This window comes from Myiozetetes cayanensis, unplaced genomic scaffold (genome assembly GCF_022539395.1).
Source record: "Myiozetetes cayanensis isolate MyiCay16 unplaced genomic scaffold, myiCay2020 scf18, whole genome shotgun sequence".
NCBI lineage: Eukaryota > Metazoa > Chordata > Aves > Passeriformes > Tyrannidae > Myiozetetes > Myiozetetes cayanensis.
The window spans coordinates 2,443,413-2,459,261 of record NW_026087389.1 but is presented as its reverse complement, the minus strand read 5'-3'; the positions used below and the strand labels follow the sequence as shown (position 1 = coordinate 2,459,261).

General features: G+C 40.4%; 1 protein-coding gene across 3 annotated transcripts in view; it reads left to right on the top strand.

Annotated features, from left to right (window-relative positions):
• Positions 1-15,849, top strand: part of CNTN6 (contactin 6) — a 124,511-nt gene that overhangs the window by 11,125 nt on the left and 97,537 nt on the right. For 2 of the 3 annotated variants that reach the window (XM_050313247.1, XM_050313246.1), the window contains exon 2: positions 14,522-14,659. The exons of the other annotated variant lie outside the window; for it this stretch is intronic. In XM_050313247.1, the coding sequence (XP_050169204.1) occupies positions 14,605-14,659 (55 nt within the window). In that variant the 5' untranslated portion in view covers positions 14,522-14,604. The remainder of the gene's footprint in view (positions 1-14,521; positions 14,660-15,849) is intronic. 3 annotated transcript variants of the gene reach the window in all.

Sequence of the window (15,849 nt, the reverse complement as noted above, 5' to 3'; positions counted from 1 at the left end):
TGTTTTCCTTTCATTTCAGTGTTTCGGAGGAACTGTAACGCTTTGGGTAAAATTCAAATCAATGCAAACCTCATAAGCCACTAAAATTTTATAGATGGTTATCCAATATGTAATTTGTTACACAATATCTGTGTGGCTCCTGTTTATTGAGACATAAAGACTTGCCTTTCTTTAAGGTGGATTTTATGGCAGGAGGGCAGAAGAAGGAATAACCTTTCATACCTGTTGTGCCATAAACTAAATTACCCTTAACCCAAACCATTTATCTTGCAGTGGCAGCCTAATGAGACCAAAGGAAACACAAACAAACTGCCTGAAATTGTCTTGAAGGGACAACTTTCACTTCCATCAGTCTTTTGCCTGTAGCTTCCCAGGCTGGCCACATGGATGTGACAGTGGATAATATCAGATGCTCTGAACAATAATCCAAGGAAATGAGGAGGCTGTAAAGCTTGTGAAAGGGATATTTTCACCCCTGAATCCCACATGACAGGGTGTGAGTGCAGAGATGCTCTGGGGTAGCTGCATATTTGGTGTTTTATTTTCTAGTAGGAACTTTCTGCTGGATGGGAGAAAGAGAGGGAAGGGAAGGAAACCTTACTCCTTCTCTTCTCAGCCCAGCTGAGCAGCAGCCTGAGGGGTGCTCAGAGACCATCATCTGCTGATTTGGATCAAGGGGGTTGGAAAACCTCTCACAAAGAATGATTCCCACCATCCCCAGGGAACACACTGCAATGTGTTGTGCTTATGACTAAGATGTGCTTTTTCTAATAATACAACTTTTCTCTTTGCAATATCCCTTGGCCTGTACACAAAATCATTTTTCCCAGTGTAATTTCAAAGCAAAGGAGCAGAACTTTGCAGCAAATGCCATTTTTGGGGGTGGTTATGTTTTATATTTTTTTTTTGAGCCAGACACACAAACACAAAAGAAGCTTTTCCTCAGTAGGTCCTGCTTGAAATATGAGTGCACTGACCTGTAGATACACAGAGAGTAAAAACCTGTTTGCTGTAACATGTGGCTGGATCATAAGCTCAGTGTAGAGCCAACTCTTCAGAAAGCTGATCTCAATCATGCTGAAATGCCTGGGATGAGTTTCTCTTTCACAAGCCTGAATCAGACCTTGTGTGCTGTTTATGAGCTCCATTAATTACTGTGTGATTTGCCCTCCCCATGATGCAGTTGTGGCTGATATATTGACTGTACAGAAACTGAAATAGGTGTTGATGAACTTGCACACTGATGAGGACGGATTTGCTTGTTAAAGAAATAAAAGCTAAAGGCAGTGGATCCCTTCAGACCTAGAACTTGCTATTTCCCCTAAAGGATGACAGATTTTAGTAAGAGGAGCAGACCAAGAAAGGAATATAATCAATCTGGGTGTTGCTCTTAGCCTAGAAGTGGGGAAAAATTTGATTTGTGTGATTATGTAGCAACAACATTGTTTTATATGTCAAGAAAGAGAAGAAATAGCCCATTGTTTAGATCAGCAGCAGTAAATGGATGTTTCCAAGACTGAAATGCGGGGCCATCTCATTGTTATCATCCCTATTCAATCTCTAAACTCTTGCTGAACCTGTAACACACCCTGGACTGGGAGGGAGGGTGAGCCAAGGCTCAGAACGACACAAAGAGTAACATCAGCAGAAGTTATTAGTGCCCATGGGCAATTTATGAGCTCAATCAGACATGGGAATGACAAGAAGCCCGGGAAGAGCTGCAGTATCCCAGGAAACAATCTGCATTATTAGGAACATCACTCCAGTGAAGGTATGATGAGCTTTGCAGAACTGCAGACACTTCACTTCGAGACCCTCCTCAATGTCTCTCCCTCAAAACAAGAAGCACTTTTAAGCCCATCAGAGACCAAACTCCATTTTGAGGTTTTGCCAATGCAATTCCAGGGAAATGTGTAGCAACTTGTTGATAGAGCAGCTTTGCAGGTTTGTGAGACTGGAAAGACTGCTCACAAAATATTCACTCTGCAGTCATTGGGTTTGACAGTCCTGGGATTGGCAAAGGCACAACTCCCTCCAAGGCTGGGCTGTGACTGGTGTTGGTGTCAAAGCTGAACTGCTCTGAGCCTTCCTCAAATGTGGCAAAACCAGCCTTCAGGAGCCTTCAGGAAAGGATTTGGAAAGACCTCAAATGGAAATGTCATTATTTGAAAGTTTTGGATCCTTGTCCCATGGAAACCCTCCCCAAAGGAGGTTTGTAACCACGGGGTTTTGACTGTTCAGGCTCACCAATCAAACTACTGTTTCAAAGGAAATGTTCTTTTTACCTTTAATATGTAGTCCCAATTCAGCCAAACACCTTAATACATATTTTGCAGTTAATGTGAGAGTGATCCTACAATTGCAGCAAAGATAGCAACTGAAAATATGTTAATTAGTAACTGCTGCTGCTATGGACCAACCATTCCACAAACTTGGCATTGGACAGACCCCAAACTTACAGCCTAAAAACCCTTTAAATTCAGTGTTTTCCTTGAGCAAGTCCTTATGTTGCTCTTGATGTCCTCTGGCTGGAAATATTAGCAGTGTTAAATAGCCAGCCTCCAGTTTTGAAGGCAATTTATCTCAGGCACCTTTACAAAATGCAGGGAAAATTTGGGTTGTGGGCTTGTTTTGTTTTCACTGATGTGGGAAATGCAACTGTGGTTCCTTATTAACAAATGGACACGGGGATTTATTGTGACAGAGCATTTTTTCATGTTCCAAATGTAGTTGGTTTGGCTTAAAACAAAGGACAACCTTTCTGAGGGGGCTGGGGGGATCACCTGCTTTAATAGTGACTCCAAGAGGCAAAAGTTGCTGTTGATAAGGGATAAAGAAATGATAAGGGGATAAGGAAATGTCCATTTTACTATGGAGAGACAGATTTTGGTATTCTTTAAAATCTGTTAAACCAACAATCACAAGAGTTCACAACAAACATTTGGATGCAGGGATGAAACCAAAGAACATTTCACTTATTCTACTTGTAATTGTAGTGCACCCGGGTGTATTCTGGGGTATTTCATCAGCAGAATCATTTGCAGAAGTGCTTTGCCAAGTAAATGCTCCTCAAACGGCCTTGAGTGAGACAGGGAGTGTTTAATTCCCTCCCATTTCTTTTCTGTATTAGAACACATCGTTTGGCTTTGTGTGATTTCCCCTCCATTATTCTCTGTGATTCCAACAACATATTTTGGTGCATAAAGAGAGTCTAAATGAAAGTGCTGAATAGAAGGGTGTGAAAGAGGCTTCTCAGAGCACTGATGGTACAAAAAGAAAAAAAAAAACCAAGTTAAAGTCCTATTAGCTTTCCCTGTTCAGTCTAATGGGTGAGAAAACAAAGCAGAAATGAAAAGGAAGTTCTGGCTCTGGAAAAAAAATTGCAATGCCAGTAAAAACCTCTTGCTAAATATTTATATCCAGTCCTGGCCTTTCAGGGCCCTTTCCATTTTAGAAGTTTAGAATTGATATATTTTAAATGAGTGCATACATAAATAAGTGCATCCTTAATATTAGCTGGCTCCTAAGTAAAATTGTGATTCTTATCATAAAATAGATAATTTTAAAGGCTTTTTTTTTTTTTTTTTCCAAATATCTTTGGTCCTGGCTCCTCACTGGTGTAAATTAGCATTTCTCCATGAAGCTCAAAGTTTCCCACCCCTGGAGCAGCCAACCCTGTTTACCTGTCAAAACCCCAAAACACCTCCAGAATAGCAAGTTCAAGCTCAAATCTCTTTAGTGAACCCAGGAAGAGAAAACATCCATAAATACTGATTATTATTCAAGCTAACATTTTGCTTTTCTAACCTACTCTGAGTGTATATATGAATTGTCTGCTGCATATCCAGCAGATGCAAATGCATCAATACCTGCTTGTGGGACTTGTTTGGAGTTCAAGATAATTATCAAGAAATAAAATCAATATCGAACAAATCATCTGCCATGAGCAAAGCAGGATTCTAGTAATAATTAATGTAATGAAATGTGTTAATGTTTATCTCTCTTTCTTTCACCCATTGGTAAAAGTCTGACTTCTGAAGGAGCAAACAGCTCACAAACAAACCCTAGCAAACAGCATGAACTGCAGAAGATATTAATTAATAACAACCAAATAAACAATTGCAAATCAATTCATTTTAGGCCTAAAATTACATCATAAATTTTAAGCAACTTGATACAATTGATATATGTTATGTGAACTGAATGTGAAGGAACTTAGAAGTGTCTAGAGAACTTTTAACAAAAAATAAAACACAATTACAGGAAAAAGAAAATAGATGTTTTTAAATGTGACAAATCACTCTCTGCAATAAAAGAAATCTCTAAAGTTATGCTTATATTTAGATCACATTAATATGTGCTTCTCCATATATATTCAAATGCACAGCTCACAATCAACTTTTCTTTTCAAACTACCAATTTAGATACTTTAAAAAAGAGAAATCTGTAGGTTATTCTATGACTTGAAACACGATCATCCTGTAAAAATCAAGACAGTGTTTAATGTTGTTAAAGCTGTTAAGGACAGACAAGGTTATTTACATTTATTAAACCCTGATAAATCATTTATCTTCAGAGCTTTAACTGGGAATTGTGGACCTTCTGTTCAGCCTGTTCAGACCCTCCTGGGCAGGGAAGGATCTCCCAAATTCCAGATCCTTGCCTTTCCTCCTCCCTGGCTTGGTTGATGTGCAGGTACAACCCTCAGGTGGCATCACCCTTTTCCATGTGCTCAGAGGAAACCCCTGCTCAAAACCTCACAGCAAAGTTGTTTGCTGTGGTGGGACCTTTAGAAACTCCAGCTCTTTTCTCCTTGGCTTTTGTTTAAAGGACTTCTTCCTCTTTTTTTTTCCTTCTGTATTCCACCAGCATCCAGACATTTCGCTGGAGCAGAGGAGGTAAATCATTTGTATGCCTGTTCCCATCTCCAGATCATCTTGAAACCTGTCTAGACACTAAAGCAATCTGTTTGCTGCACTGATTATTCCACTTGGCTATATCCCCTATCTTAAAATACATAGATTATGCTGAATTAAGTCCAATTTCATCCAGAAAGCAACTGATTATTTTCTTCTTCTCCTCATTATCAAAGAGATTCTAAATGATAGCAATAAACAGCAACAGCATCACCAAGGAGGAAGGGAATGATCATCATTTCACACTGAATCATTTACTTGTTAAACAATAAGCCTGGAAATTAACTTTCCCTCCTGACACCCAGGCAGGCACATATGCAAATAAAATGAGGGGAGGCTTCATTTTGGGCAAAATTAATGGTCATGTGGGGTTCAGCTCATCTTAAAGTCACCCTGGCACCCCAGTCCTGCTTGGTCCTGCTTTTATTAGTTACTACTCACCCTAATCTCACTGCCAGATGGTTTCAATCCATGCCCACCCAGGTCACCCCAGAACTGGTCCTGGGCTCTTTATTTATTGCTGCACAGCAATGTATGGCTGTTAAAAAAAAATAAATCTAAATATTTCCTGGCAGCTCTCTGGGGAAATCTACAGTTAATGATTTCCTTTGATGGTGCTGTTAATATTTCCTGCCAGGATGAAGTCCAGTTGTTAATAATTTGGCAGATTTCCAGGTTCTTATACAAAAATTAGCTTTGGTTTCACTTTTTTTGTTGTTTGCTTGCAAATATTAACTCCACCCCATGAATTTCTGAGGCAGGAGTGGCAGGTGGAACACCCCGGTGCCCTTCTGAGGGTGTTTCTCCAAGGCTTGAATTGTCTGGTTGAAAAGAGCATTTCTCCAGCTCCTCACAACTTTATTCCACCACTCAGGGGTTGGAGGGTGTCGAGATTTTTTGCAAGAAACTCAGGAGTAAGGGCTTTGTTACCGAGGATATTGTTTTATTTGAAAGGAGAGGACCATAAAGAGATCACAATACCTTTAATATGGATTTAATAAAAAAGATCTGGGATATTAAATGCAGAGCAAGCAGAAGATTAAAGTGAAAACACTGAATAGCAGACTTTAGGGTGGCCCAAATTAAAGCATTCCTGTGATATGAGGCTCATATTGAAACAACTGCTGCGTGAGATCTTGAGAGAGATGAAGTCTTCAAGATACTATTGTAAAGGTTTATCAGCAGTTCCTTTATTAACATCCATATCCTTGAAGAAACCTGCACAGTATCTTTTGATGACATTCTAATTTTGATCCTATTTTGCTGAAGAAATGGGAATTTTGGTACTAACTTCAGTTGAAATAGAGTGATTTTTTTATCATCATTACACTGATAATGTTTGGAAGGAGGTGTTCTAGAGTTCTTAAGCTTTCACTCACAGATATGAAGTAGATATTAAACTTTTCATCTGTGAAGAATAACGTCTGCTCTTCACTCCCAGTATTTGGGTACAATCAAGACAAGCAGCTTTAGTGTTTGTGAGCACGTTAGAAGGAATGTGGTAATTTGTTTACAGATGATATTGTCAGGTTTGGTAAGTTTACCACTTCCAGATCTCTTCAGAAAAATGTATTTGATGATGCATTGAATTGAAAATTCTAATTTACATGGCAATTGATAACTTCTGTAGTTCATGGAAATCCCTGAAGATTAGGCTGAAGTTTTCATCCCACCAAAACTCAGAGAGGACAGACTTCACAGAGATGATGGAATGTCCCTTCCCACACATTAGGGATTAAATGACAGCAGCTCTTGTGTTTGGCTCTTGCAGTCCTGTGGTTTATTGGCAGAGGGCTGGAAATTCCTATAGCAGGGTGACTGAATGGAATGACTCAGGAATACTGTAGTCACAACCCAAACCTTTACATTAAGCCAAGGTATGGGTGGAGTTGCCATCCCATTGTAGCAAATGTCATGTCTTTAAGCATTTTGATTAACGGGTTCTACTTGAGAATTTGGGCTTTGGGCAGCTCTGATAGAGAATTCTGCTTTATCTAGAATTCTCTTTACAAATTATTTATCACAAATGTAATAAATTCTGCTTTGCCTGTTGCACTTGATACAACAGAGGCTTAAACTGCCCAAAAAAGGGAAGTGAAATGGGAAATGGAATACAAGGTTAATTCTTCCAGCACGCCCCAGGATCTGTGTATCTGCAGACACAAAGAGATGGCAGCACAAGAGCACATCAGCTTTTGGGGAGCCACTTTACATATCTCCTACAGACACTCCGAGGCTTGAATCCGATTTGCCTTCCCTCAGTTGCTGCAAACATGGCACTTAATGCTAAATGCTGCTATCACTGCTGCAAATCTTCCTTTAAGGTTATCCATTTTGCCCCAGGAAGCTTTTTGGCTGACATTTTTCTATCTATCAAACAACATAAGATGAATTATTGCTCTATTTTGTCCCACTCTTACTCCTGCCTCGCTTCTGCTTAGTTTATGAAAAGACTTGCAAGCTAGAAATGTGCTGTAAAAGGCACCTGTGCTTATCCCAGCTACAAATTTAATGTGGAAAACACATCTTCCAAAAATCAGAGGCATAATTTCTGCCAGACACAGAGAACACAGCACTGAGCCACACAGAGCTGGAACTGAAGCTCAGCTTCTTGATATCACATTTCAGGATCTAAAAGATGAGGAACCTAATCACTGTAAGTGGCTGCTGCCTCCTGGAATATCAGTAATGAGTAGTAATGCTCATGACATGTTTCTAAACTACTTCAACTGAAACAATTTCTCTTCATGTGACACAGAGTAAAATGGGGTGACTAACAAACATACTTCACTGAATGCTTAAGGGACACATGCAGTGATGTGCCTCACCTAAATCAGGGGCAAATATTTTATATTAGCCTGAATTTGGACATTCTTACAGATAAATGATGTTCCAAAATATAGTTCTGTGTGTGATAGGGACTGCAGAGTAGAAATCACTGCCAACTGATACATTGGCTTTGATTGGCTTTGATTGACTTGACTCAAAACATGTTTGTATCCAAAGCCAGGCAGGGGAAGTGGAGAAAAGCCATGGAAAAGGTGTCATAGAGAGGAATGTAGTCATTGGGATTTTATTTATGATTGATTCAGGCCCACAGCTCTGGTAATGGGATAAGAGTTTACTTGACTGCAGTGTACCTGAATTGGCTGAACATTTTATCCCCCAAAAAGGATTTGCTGATGGGTCTGGACTAAAACCAAGCCTTGGCACAGCTGCAGATGTGCAAACACACCTTAAATCGCAATATATTGGCTGTGCAAGGGCACCCAAACATTCCCCACACTAATGTTCTTGTTCCACATGGCCCAGAGTGAGAGACCAAGAGACCAGCCAGAGTTTATAAAGAATAAAAAAAGACTTTACCATTTATCAAACAAAACCAACTTCTGGGTGAGATATTTCTGTATTTATTTATCATAGGTTTCACTGCAGGGAGCACCAGAACTTCATATATATAAAATTATATATATTTATATATACATTCATTTATATTAAAAAAACAAACAAAAAATAAAACAAACAACCCACAAAAAAACCCAAACCAAACCAAAACAAAAAAACCCACAACCAACCAAACAAACAAAAACATCCACAAAAAAACCCAACCAAAAACTGAGGTTATAGAATCAAATGATACCTTTGCACTCTATGTATGTGCAGAGAATCATACACATACATACTTGTAGACACATATCTATAAATTTATATATTTATATATACACATTATATACTCTCTCACTGGCTCTTTGCTGGTGAGACAAGGTGTCTTCCAGCTTGGGATGCCCCCCCACACAACATTTGTGCTTCTGCACTAAACCACTTCATATGTTCACGATGTTCTGATGAAAGGATTCCCTCACTAACCCTTCCCTGGGCACTGAGCAGCAGTGCCAGTGGGATGCCAAGGCACATGGGCATGTCCTGCAGTGCCTTGATGGCAGAGGAGGGTTTCTCTCTCAGCTTTTTCATTTTAAGCTCTCTGATTGTTGCTATGAAGATGAAACCGTGTAAAAATAAAATTCGACATTATTTTAAAGGTGTTTGAATCCTGCAGTGTCTTGTACTTGGCTGTTAGGAGAAGGTGGGAGTTCTTTGCAGGGTCTTTAGAATCATAGAATGGTTTGGAAGGGACCTTAAAGATCATCCAGTTCCATGGGCAGGGACACCTTCCACCAGCCCAGGTTGCTCCAACCCCGTCCAGCCTGGCCTTGGACACTTCCAGGGATGGGGCAGCCACAGCTTCTCTGGGCACCCTGTGCCAGGGCCATTCAGTGCTGGTGACTCCTTAATTTGGGGAGTTAAAGAAAGAAAAGCCTCTGTAGTGTCCCACCATGAAGGAGCCTCAATGTCACCTGAAACACAACGAGCTGTTTGTTTGGATTTTAGGAAAATGTTTCCAAAACACAAGATTTAAACCCTCCCCGAAGGCTTCATGTACTGAATTTGAATTGCAAATGAGGCACAATATTTTCTGTTTCCCTAGGAAAAGCAAGCAATAGCAGTCAGGAGTGAAAACCAAATGAAAATCCAAGCCCTTTTGTGCAAGAGGAAAAAATAGGAGTGATCGGTATCGGAAACCTTTGTTAAATAACACGGGGCACTTTTCTCCCTCGAAATATGGTTCAATAATTCTAAATAAGCAGTAAGTACTGCAGCAGCATAAGTAAATCTTGCTGCAGCCTGGAAGACTGGTCTCTTCTGCTTCTGCTCTGGTAGTTGCAAGTGTTTGCTATTCAGTCTGTTATGGATATCTGGGAAATAGTTTGAGTGCAGAAAGCGCCTCAGGGATAAAAAGTTTGAAAAGAAAAATGTAGCTGTATATCATTGGCATTCATGAGAAAATTCACATTAGATGCCTTCAAATCAGGTGCTCAGGAGACAATATAGAGATCAGGAGCAATGGTGTGCCAAGAATTCAAGCCTGGCTGGGACAGACTTGGCTTATTTCCTGGCAGATGAAGAATACGAAAGTATGTAAGGCCAAATTCAAAAGATAATATAGATGTGTGGAAGCTGGTGGGAGGGAAAGCTGAGGCTGCAGAAAAAAAGGCTGTCCATGCACTCCCCGGATCTCAGCCTCTTCTCTTCACATTTTTATTCCTTCCCTTCTACATACATTCAACAGAACTTATTCTATAGGTGGCTACACCAATGCACCAGCCCTGGAGTGAAGCTCCACCACTGACATCACTGTGGGATTCAGCCCCAAATCCCTGTGGTTAAACATCTTTCCTTTCACCAGCTCAGAAAGCTGCTATTTCTGCAAACACAGCTGCATTTTGCCATGGGGAAAAATGTCCATTTCCTTGAATTTAGCTAAGAGCAAAATCTCATCATTCCAGTGCCTGACAAGTTTTACCCCAGCACGATGTCAGATCACCACCTGAACTGACACTCTCTTGCTCTCACAAAACCAGCACAGTTGTGGCAGAAATGTGAAATGGGGCCTATTTTCACAAAAGCTCAGATGACACCACAAGAGCATTTTGTCCCCTGTCACAGATTTGATCTGGTAAGTGTTTTGTTACTCAAAAAAAAAGCCATTGGAGAGAGTGGAAGTCGTGAAAGCCAAAGCCTGGGCAGCAGGTTGAGCCTCAGCTCAGTGAAGAACGAAGTATTGGCACTTTTGTTAATGCACTAAAGAGATGTCAGATCATTTTAATGAATAAATGAATCCATAACATATCTCCTTCTAAATTCCAGTGCCAAGGAAACAGCAATACAACTTCAGGCTTCAACCACTCAAGAAAGCCTTTCCCCCTCTGTGCTAAGCACAACGTCACTAAGTCAATACTCTACTGAAATCCCATGTTTAGAACGAACTTTTCAATATTCCAGCTATCCAGAAAGAAATGTTTGATGAAAGGAATACTTTTGTGAGCTTTCTTTCCAATAATACCACCCAGAGTGTTTGCAATGAGAAGCAGATGCTGCACACCCCCTCCATGCCTTGTTGCATCCACCTTCCTTCCATCAGTTCGTCTCTTGTACACCCTGGGATGTCCCACACAGCACATTTGGATGTCTCAGGAACAGAAATCTTTCCTTCCCCCACAGATAAGAAGGAAAAATAACAGGTATAAAGTTATCTGAGGATTGAATACTTTCCTATGGACTTGTTTTCTCTAATGGCAAAACAACAAAAAGTGATGTTTACTGCTCCTGTAACAAACATATTTGTATAAATTACATCCTGTGGACAAATGGACATCCAATCAGTAATTTTAGGGGAAAATGTAATGTTTCCCCCATGATCATATTTAACATGTTTTCTTTTCCATCCATCTCTCTGCTCAAACTGTGGCATAACAATTAAACTAAGTGATAGCAGCACATCCAGCAAACAAAGGGTATGATGGCAGAATCTTGTTACATTTCTTGATTTAATGCCAGGCTGGGATTTCTGGTCTGAACCAGATTTTTCTTATGCTATAAATATTTCAGTTTTTTCATTTATTCTTGATTTAGTTTGACAGTAAATAATCCCATGGAAGCTGCTGTTGGAAAGACATTGTAAAAATTATTAAGTGCCTGCTTGCCAGTTAGGTCCTTGTGTTTGTCAGGGGGAAAGGACTAAAACATTTGGGTTACTTAAAGGAAATATGTGTGTGTATATATATATATTTACAGTAATGCTCCATAATTTGCAGTCCTAGAAGCAGGAGAATTACAGTTCTGAGGATTGATCAATACCTTGTATGAATACAAAGAATCTGAGTTATGTATTCTAAATATTGGCAGAAGCTTCTCGGTTTCAAAAGACTCATCTATAACTCAGCTGGAGGGGAACAGAAAACAGGAAGGTTTTCAGAAGGATCTGCCCCTGTAAGAGAGTACAAATATCTTGCAAAATACTGGATATGGTCAGTTAATTGGCTTTTATTGGTTATTTTTTGTTGTTGAGAATATTCCCCTCAGGAAGTACATAAGTAATCCTGGAGGGTGTAAATCATTTCCTTTGAGCCATAATTTTCTCTGGCAACCCTTAAATAGGATTTCAGGTGATCTGCACAAAATAATTCGCATGACAAATGTGGCTTAATCAGGAAAAGGATCAGTTTTAGAGATCTTGAGGGAAAGGAGTTGGGTGGGACCAACGTGGGCAGCACAGGGAAATGTCTGTCCATGGCAAGAAGAGCAACCACAGACAAATACCAAGCACAGGAGGTGAATTGAAACAGAAACACCAAGGAAACACGTGGCAATGTGCAAAATTCATCACAACAACTGCAGCAACAGAGGATAAATTGCAGGCAAATTCTGGTTGTTATCCACTGACAGCAAACACTGGCACCCAGCAGGAGGGTTTGCCAGTAAATGGGCAATTTGAGCCTCCTCAACCTGCAGTGCTGCAGGACACTCAGGTCATAGTGGTTTGGGGGATCTTTTCACTCCTGCTGACCTGCAGTTAGGGAAAAAAAAGGCAAAATTGTGACACAGGGATAGTCAAAAAAGTAATATAAGATGAATTAACATGACACCTAAGTGGATGATTAAAACTCTTGCATTTTGATCCGAAGGGACACATTCTGTTTAGGAAGGACAAGGGGAGGAAAAAAGGGAAAGTGGTTTTTGTTGTCTTAAATATCAGAGATGTGCACAGCAGCTTCAAGGCAAATATTGACAAGCAAGAGAAAGGCTGTGAAATAAATATGATGTGATTCAATAAGGAAAAGCACAAGGTTTTACACTTAAGCAGAAATAATCAATGCCCACCTTCAGTATCGACAGGTGGTTTAAAGAAGGGGTTAGAGTGGAACCTGAACTGAATGCAAGTATTGAAGAAAAACACCAAAAAAAAGTATTTAAAAGAAAGTAAATATGTATTGAGTGAATATTTAAGTGCAGTCACTGTTGTTGGGGCAGGGTTGATGTCTGAAGGTACCATCCAGCTCCTTGTTCTCTTTCTACTTTTCAAGAATTATAATTTAGCACTTTTTAAATACTTTTCCTTTCAAACACCTATAAATGATGCAAATGGGCTTCAGTAGACCCCAGATGTGTGTGAAGTAGGACATCACAAAAGGCTGAAGGAAACTGTTTTTTCAATCCTTTTTTCAAAACATAGAAACTTGTCAAGTTTCCTACCCTGAAATGGCCATTTTCAGTGGTGCCCCAGGTTTAAAAGTGTTCCCTCTGAGACCTCCTGAAATTTTTAAGTGAAGTTTATAAAAGATATGAACAGAATGAGATCCCTTACAGAAGAGGGATGCGTTCCAAATGAGTAGAATTCCTTAATTTTCTAAAAAGCCTCTCCCTCAGAGGTATCAGCAATAAGTTTCAGGATAATCCTATATGATATCTTTTCACCCTGATATGAAAAGTGAGACAAGTGAGAAGAGAATATGGACCTGGAAACATGGATCATAAATGTAATTTCTCAGCAGAAAACTTTCAGCACTTAAAAGGTTTGGAATGATTTCACAATTTTGTAAACTCATTTGATGAAGTGATTTCTGGTTGCAGCTGGCTTATGAACTGATTCCCAACAGTAAACTACTCGTGTGCCCTTTGGGACTACAGGCCAAACAGATCTTTTTTCCTGGCTTAATTCATCGTATGTTGACTGAAATGTCAAAGGAAATTAAAGGAAATTGTTATGTAAATCCTTATGGGGGGATGTTTCATTGCTGAATGATGAAGCTTAGCACAGAAAAGGTGTGGTTTTTACATGGTACACACATGACTTGTGTTACCTTCTGCTCCCATGTGAGATCACATTTTGCATCAGTGTCTGCTCAGCTCACAATAAATTCACCAAAGGATCATTTCTGGGATCAGAAACCAAACCACTGTGGAATTATGGAATCACAAGATTGGAAGGGATCTTAAAGGTCATCCCATTCCACCCCCTGCCATGGGCAGGGACACCTTCCACCAGCCCAGGGTGCTCCAAGCCCCGTCCAACCTGGCCTTGGACACTTCCAGGGATGGGGCACCCACAGCTTCTCTGGGCACCCTGTGCCAGGGCCTGCCCATCCTCACAGGGAAAGATTCCTTCCCAATATCCCATCTTAATCTACCATCCTCCAGCTTAAGGCCGTTCCCCCTTGTCCTGTCCATCCAGGCCCTCATCCAAAATCCCGCTCCAGCTCTCCTGGAGCCCCTTGAGGCACTGGAAGGGGCTCTGAGCTCTCCCTGGAACCCTCTCCTCTCACCCCCAGCTCTCCCAGCCTGTCTCCAGAGCAGAGGTGCTCCAGCCCTGAGATGGGACAAGAAACATCACAAAGTGTGATGAACATTCAGGAGTTGAGAAAAGCCCATTTTTGCAAACGCCTTTTTTTCTACCCCAGCGATGTCTGGCCGAGGAACCACAGGAAGATTTTGTTTTCCTGATTGGAGAAACTCCCTCCTGTGCAAGGAATCTCTGTGCAGGGGTGGATGAAACTCCAACATTTCCTGATTTTCACTCATCTCATCACCAGCTTTGTGTCATTTTGGAATTATTTTTATGCTGGGATGATCCTGCTAGACTATTTATTGCATTATTAGGGTCTGAGTCTTCAAATGGTGTGGTAGAACATGATTTTACAGAGGGGAAATTGGGGTATTTGTTTGGAATCTGTACTTTAATTACCCAATGTCTCTTCCTGTTTTTGCAGAACATCAAGGTAGTCACAGGAAGACACACTTTACTTTCTTCCACTGATTGGATGGGAGGAATTTTTGACCTTGGAAAGTGGAGATGGTGTTGCTATGGAAACTAATAAGTCTGCTGCCATTCATGAGCTGCAGCACAGGTAAAATGTTCCACTATTAGTGCTTGTGATTGATAAATCTATATCAGTGTCATAATTCTTCAAGAAAGGAGAAGCAATTACCAAAACTAACAGGACTTATTTGTATGAACAGGTGACTAAGGAGCTTTTCATTAGGACATGCTGTAATTTTAAGCAACTCCTGGTTCTGTCTTTGAACCAGGAAAACACGTTTCAAGATCATAAGAAAGGTGAAATCCAGCTTAAAAAAGCTTAAAAAACCCAGTCTAAAACACAACTGTTACTTGGGTAACAACATCCATGAGAGCCCTTTCTTGGCCACAACATCACCACGCCCCAGGTCAGCAAATGGAGCTGGGCTGAAAACCAGCCCAGTTTGGGAGTGTTGAATAAGGACAATCAGAATATAAATACACAAAAATGAAAGGAAATCTTGCTGAACACCCAAAGTGGGTGTAAAGGTTCTTTCTTTGCCTCCTGCTGGTGTGATGATAGAGCCTCACCCACCCACCCTGTCCCTGATCCAAGTGCTGGGCATCCTGACAGTGCCCAGGTTGGATGCAGAGGACACGGGGTGGCTGGAGGAGGCAGGACTGTGCTCCCACCTTCTCCTCCTTGAATATCCCTTGTGCTTAATTAAAATATCAACAGTTGGTAACATATTGTGAGGTAAAATGTTCTTTTCTGCCTGGCTGGGCATTGCTCGCACTGAGGGTTTGGTATTCTGAGTTCATTCTTTTTTTTTTTTTCAACCTTTCTTCTAATTAAAAGCATATAACTTGACAATCCTGCTTCATAAAACCATCTAAATGGGATTAACTCATGTGACTCATTACAGCCCCAGCTGAAAACAGGCACAGAATGGGAACTGAACTCTTTGAGGTTATAATGAATTTGGGGATGAACTGACCCCTCACACTTGGCTGTGATAGAAACCATGACAACTGACTTTTGTCTACAATTAATGTATTGAACTCTAAATAGCCAGGATATTACTCATGTACTTGCAAGGAAATTGTATTAAAGTGACCTCAAATGATACTTAAATTAATTATGTAGTGCATGAGTCAGCAGCTGTTTGAAATGAAGAAGCAGAGCAGAGTGCAGACTTCAGTAGTATATTAAAACACAATTTAAATTAAACTCGATGCCATTTTATCTCAATGTGGAATGTAAATCTCAGGATAAAAAATGTAAATCTCAGGATCAGA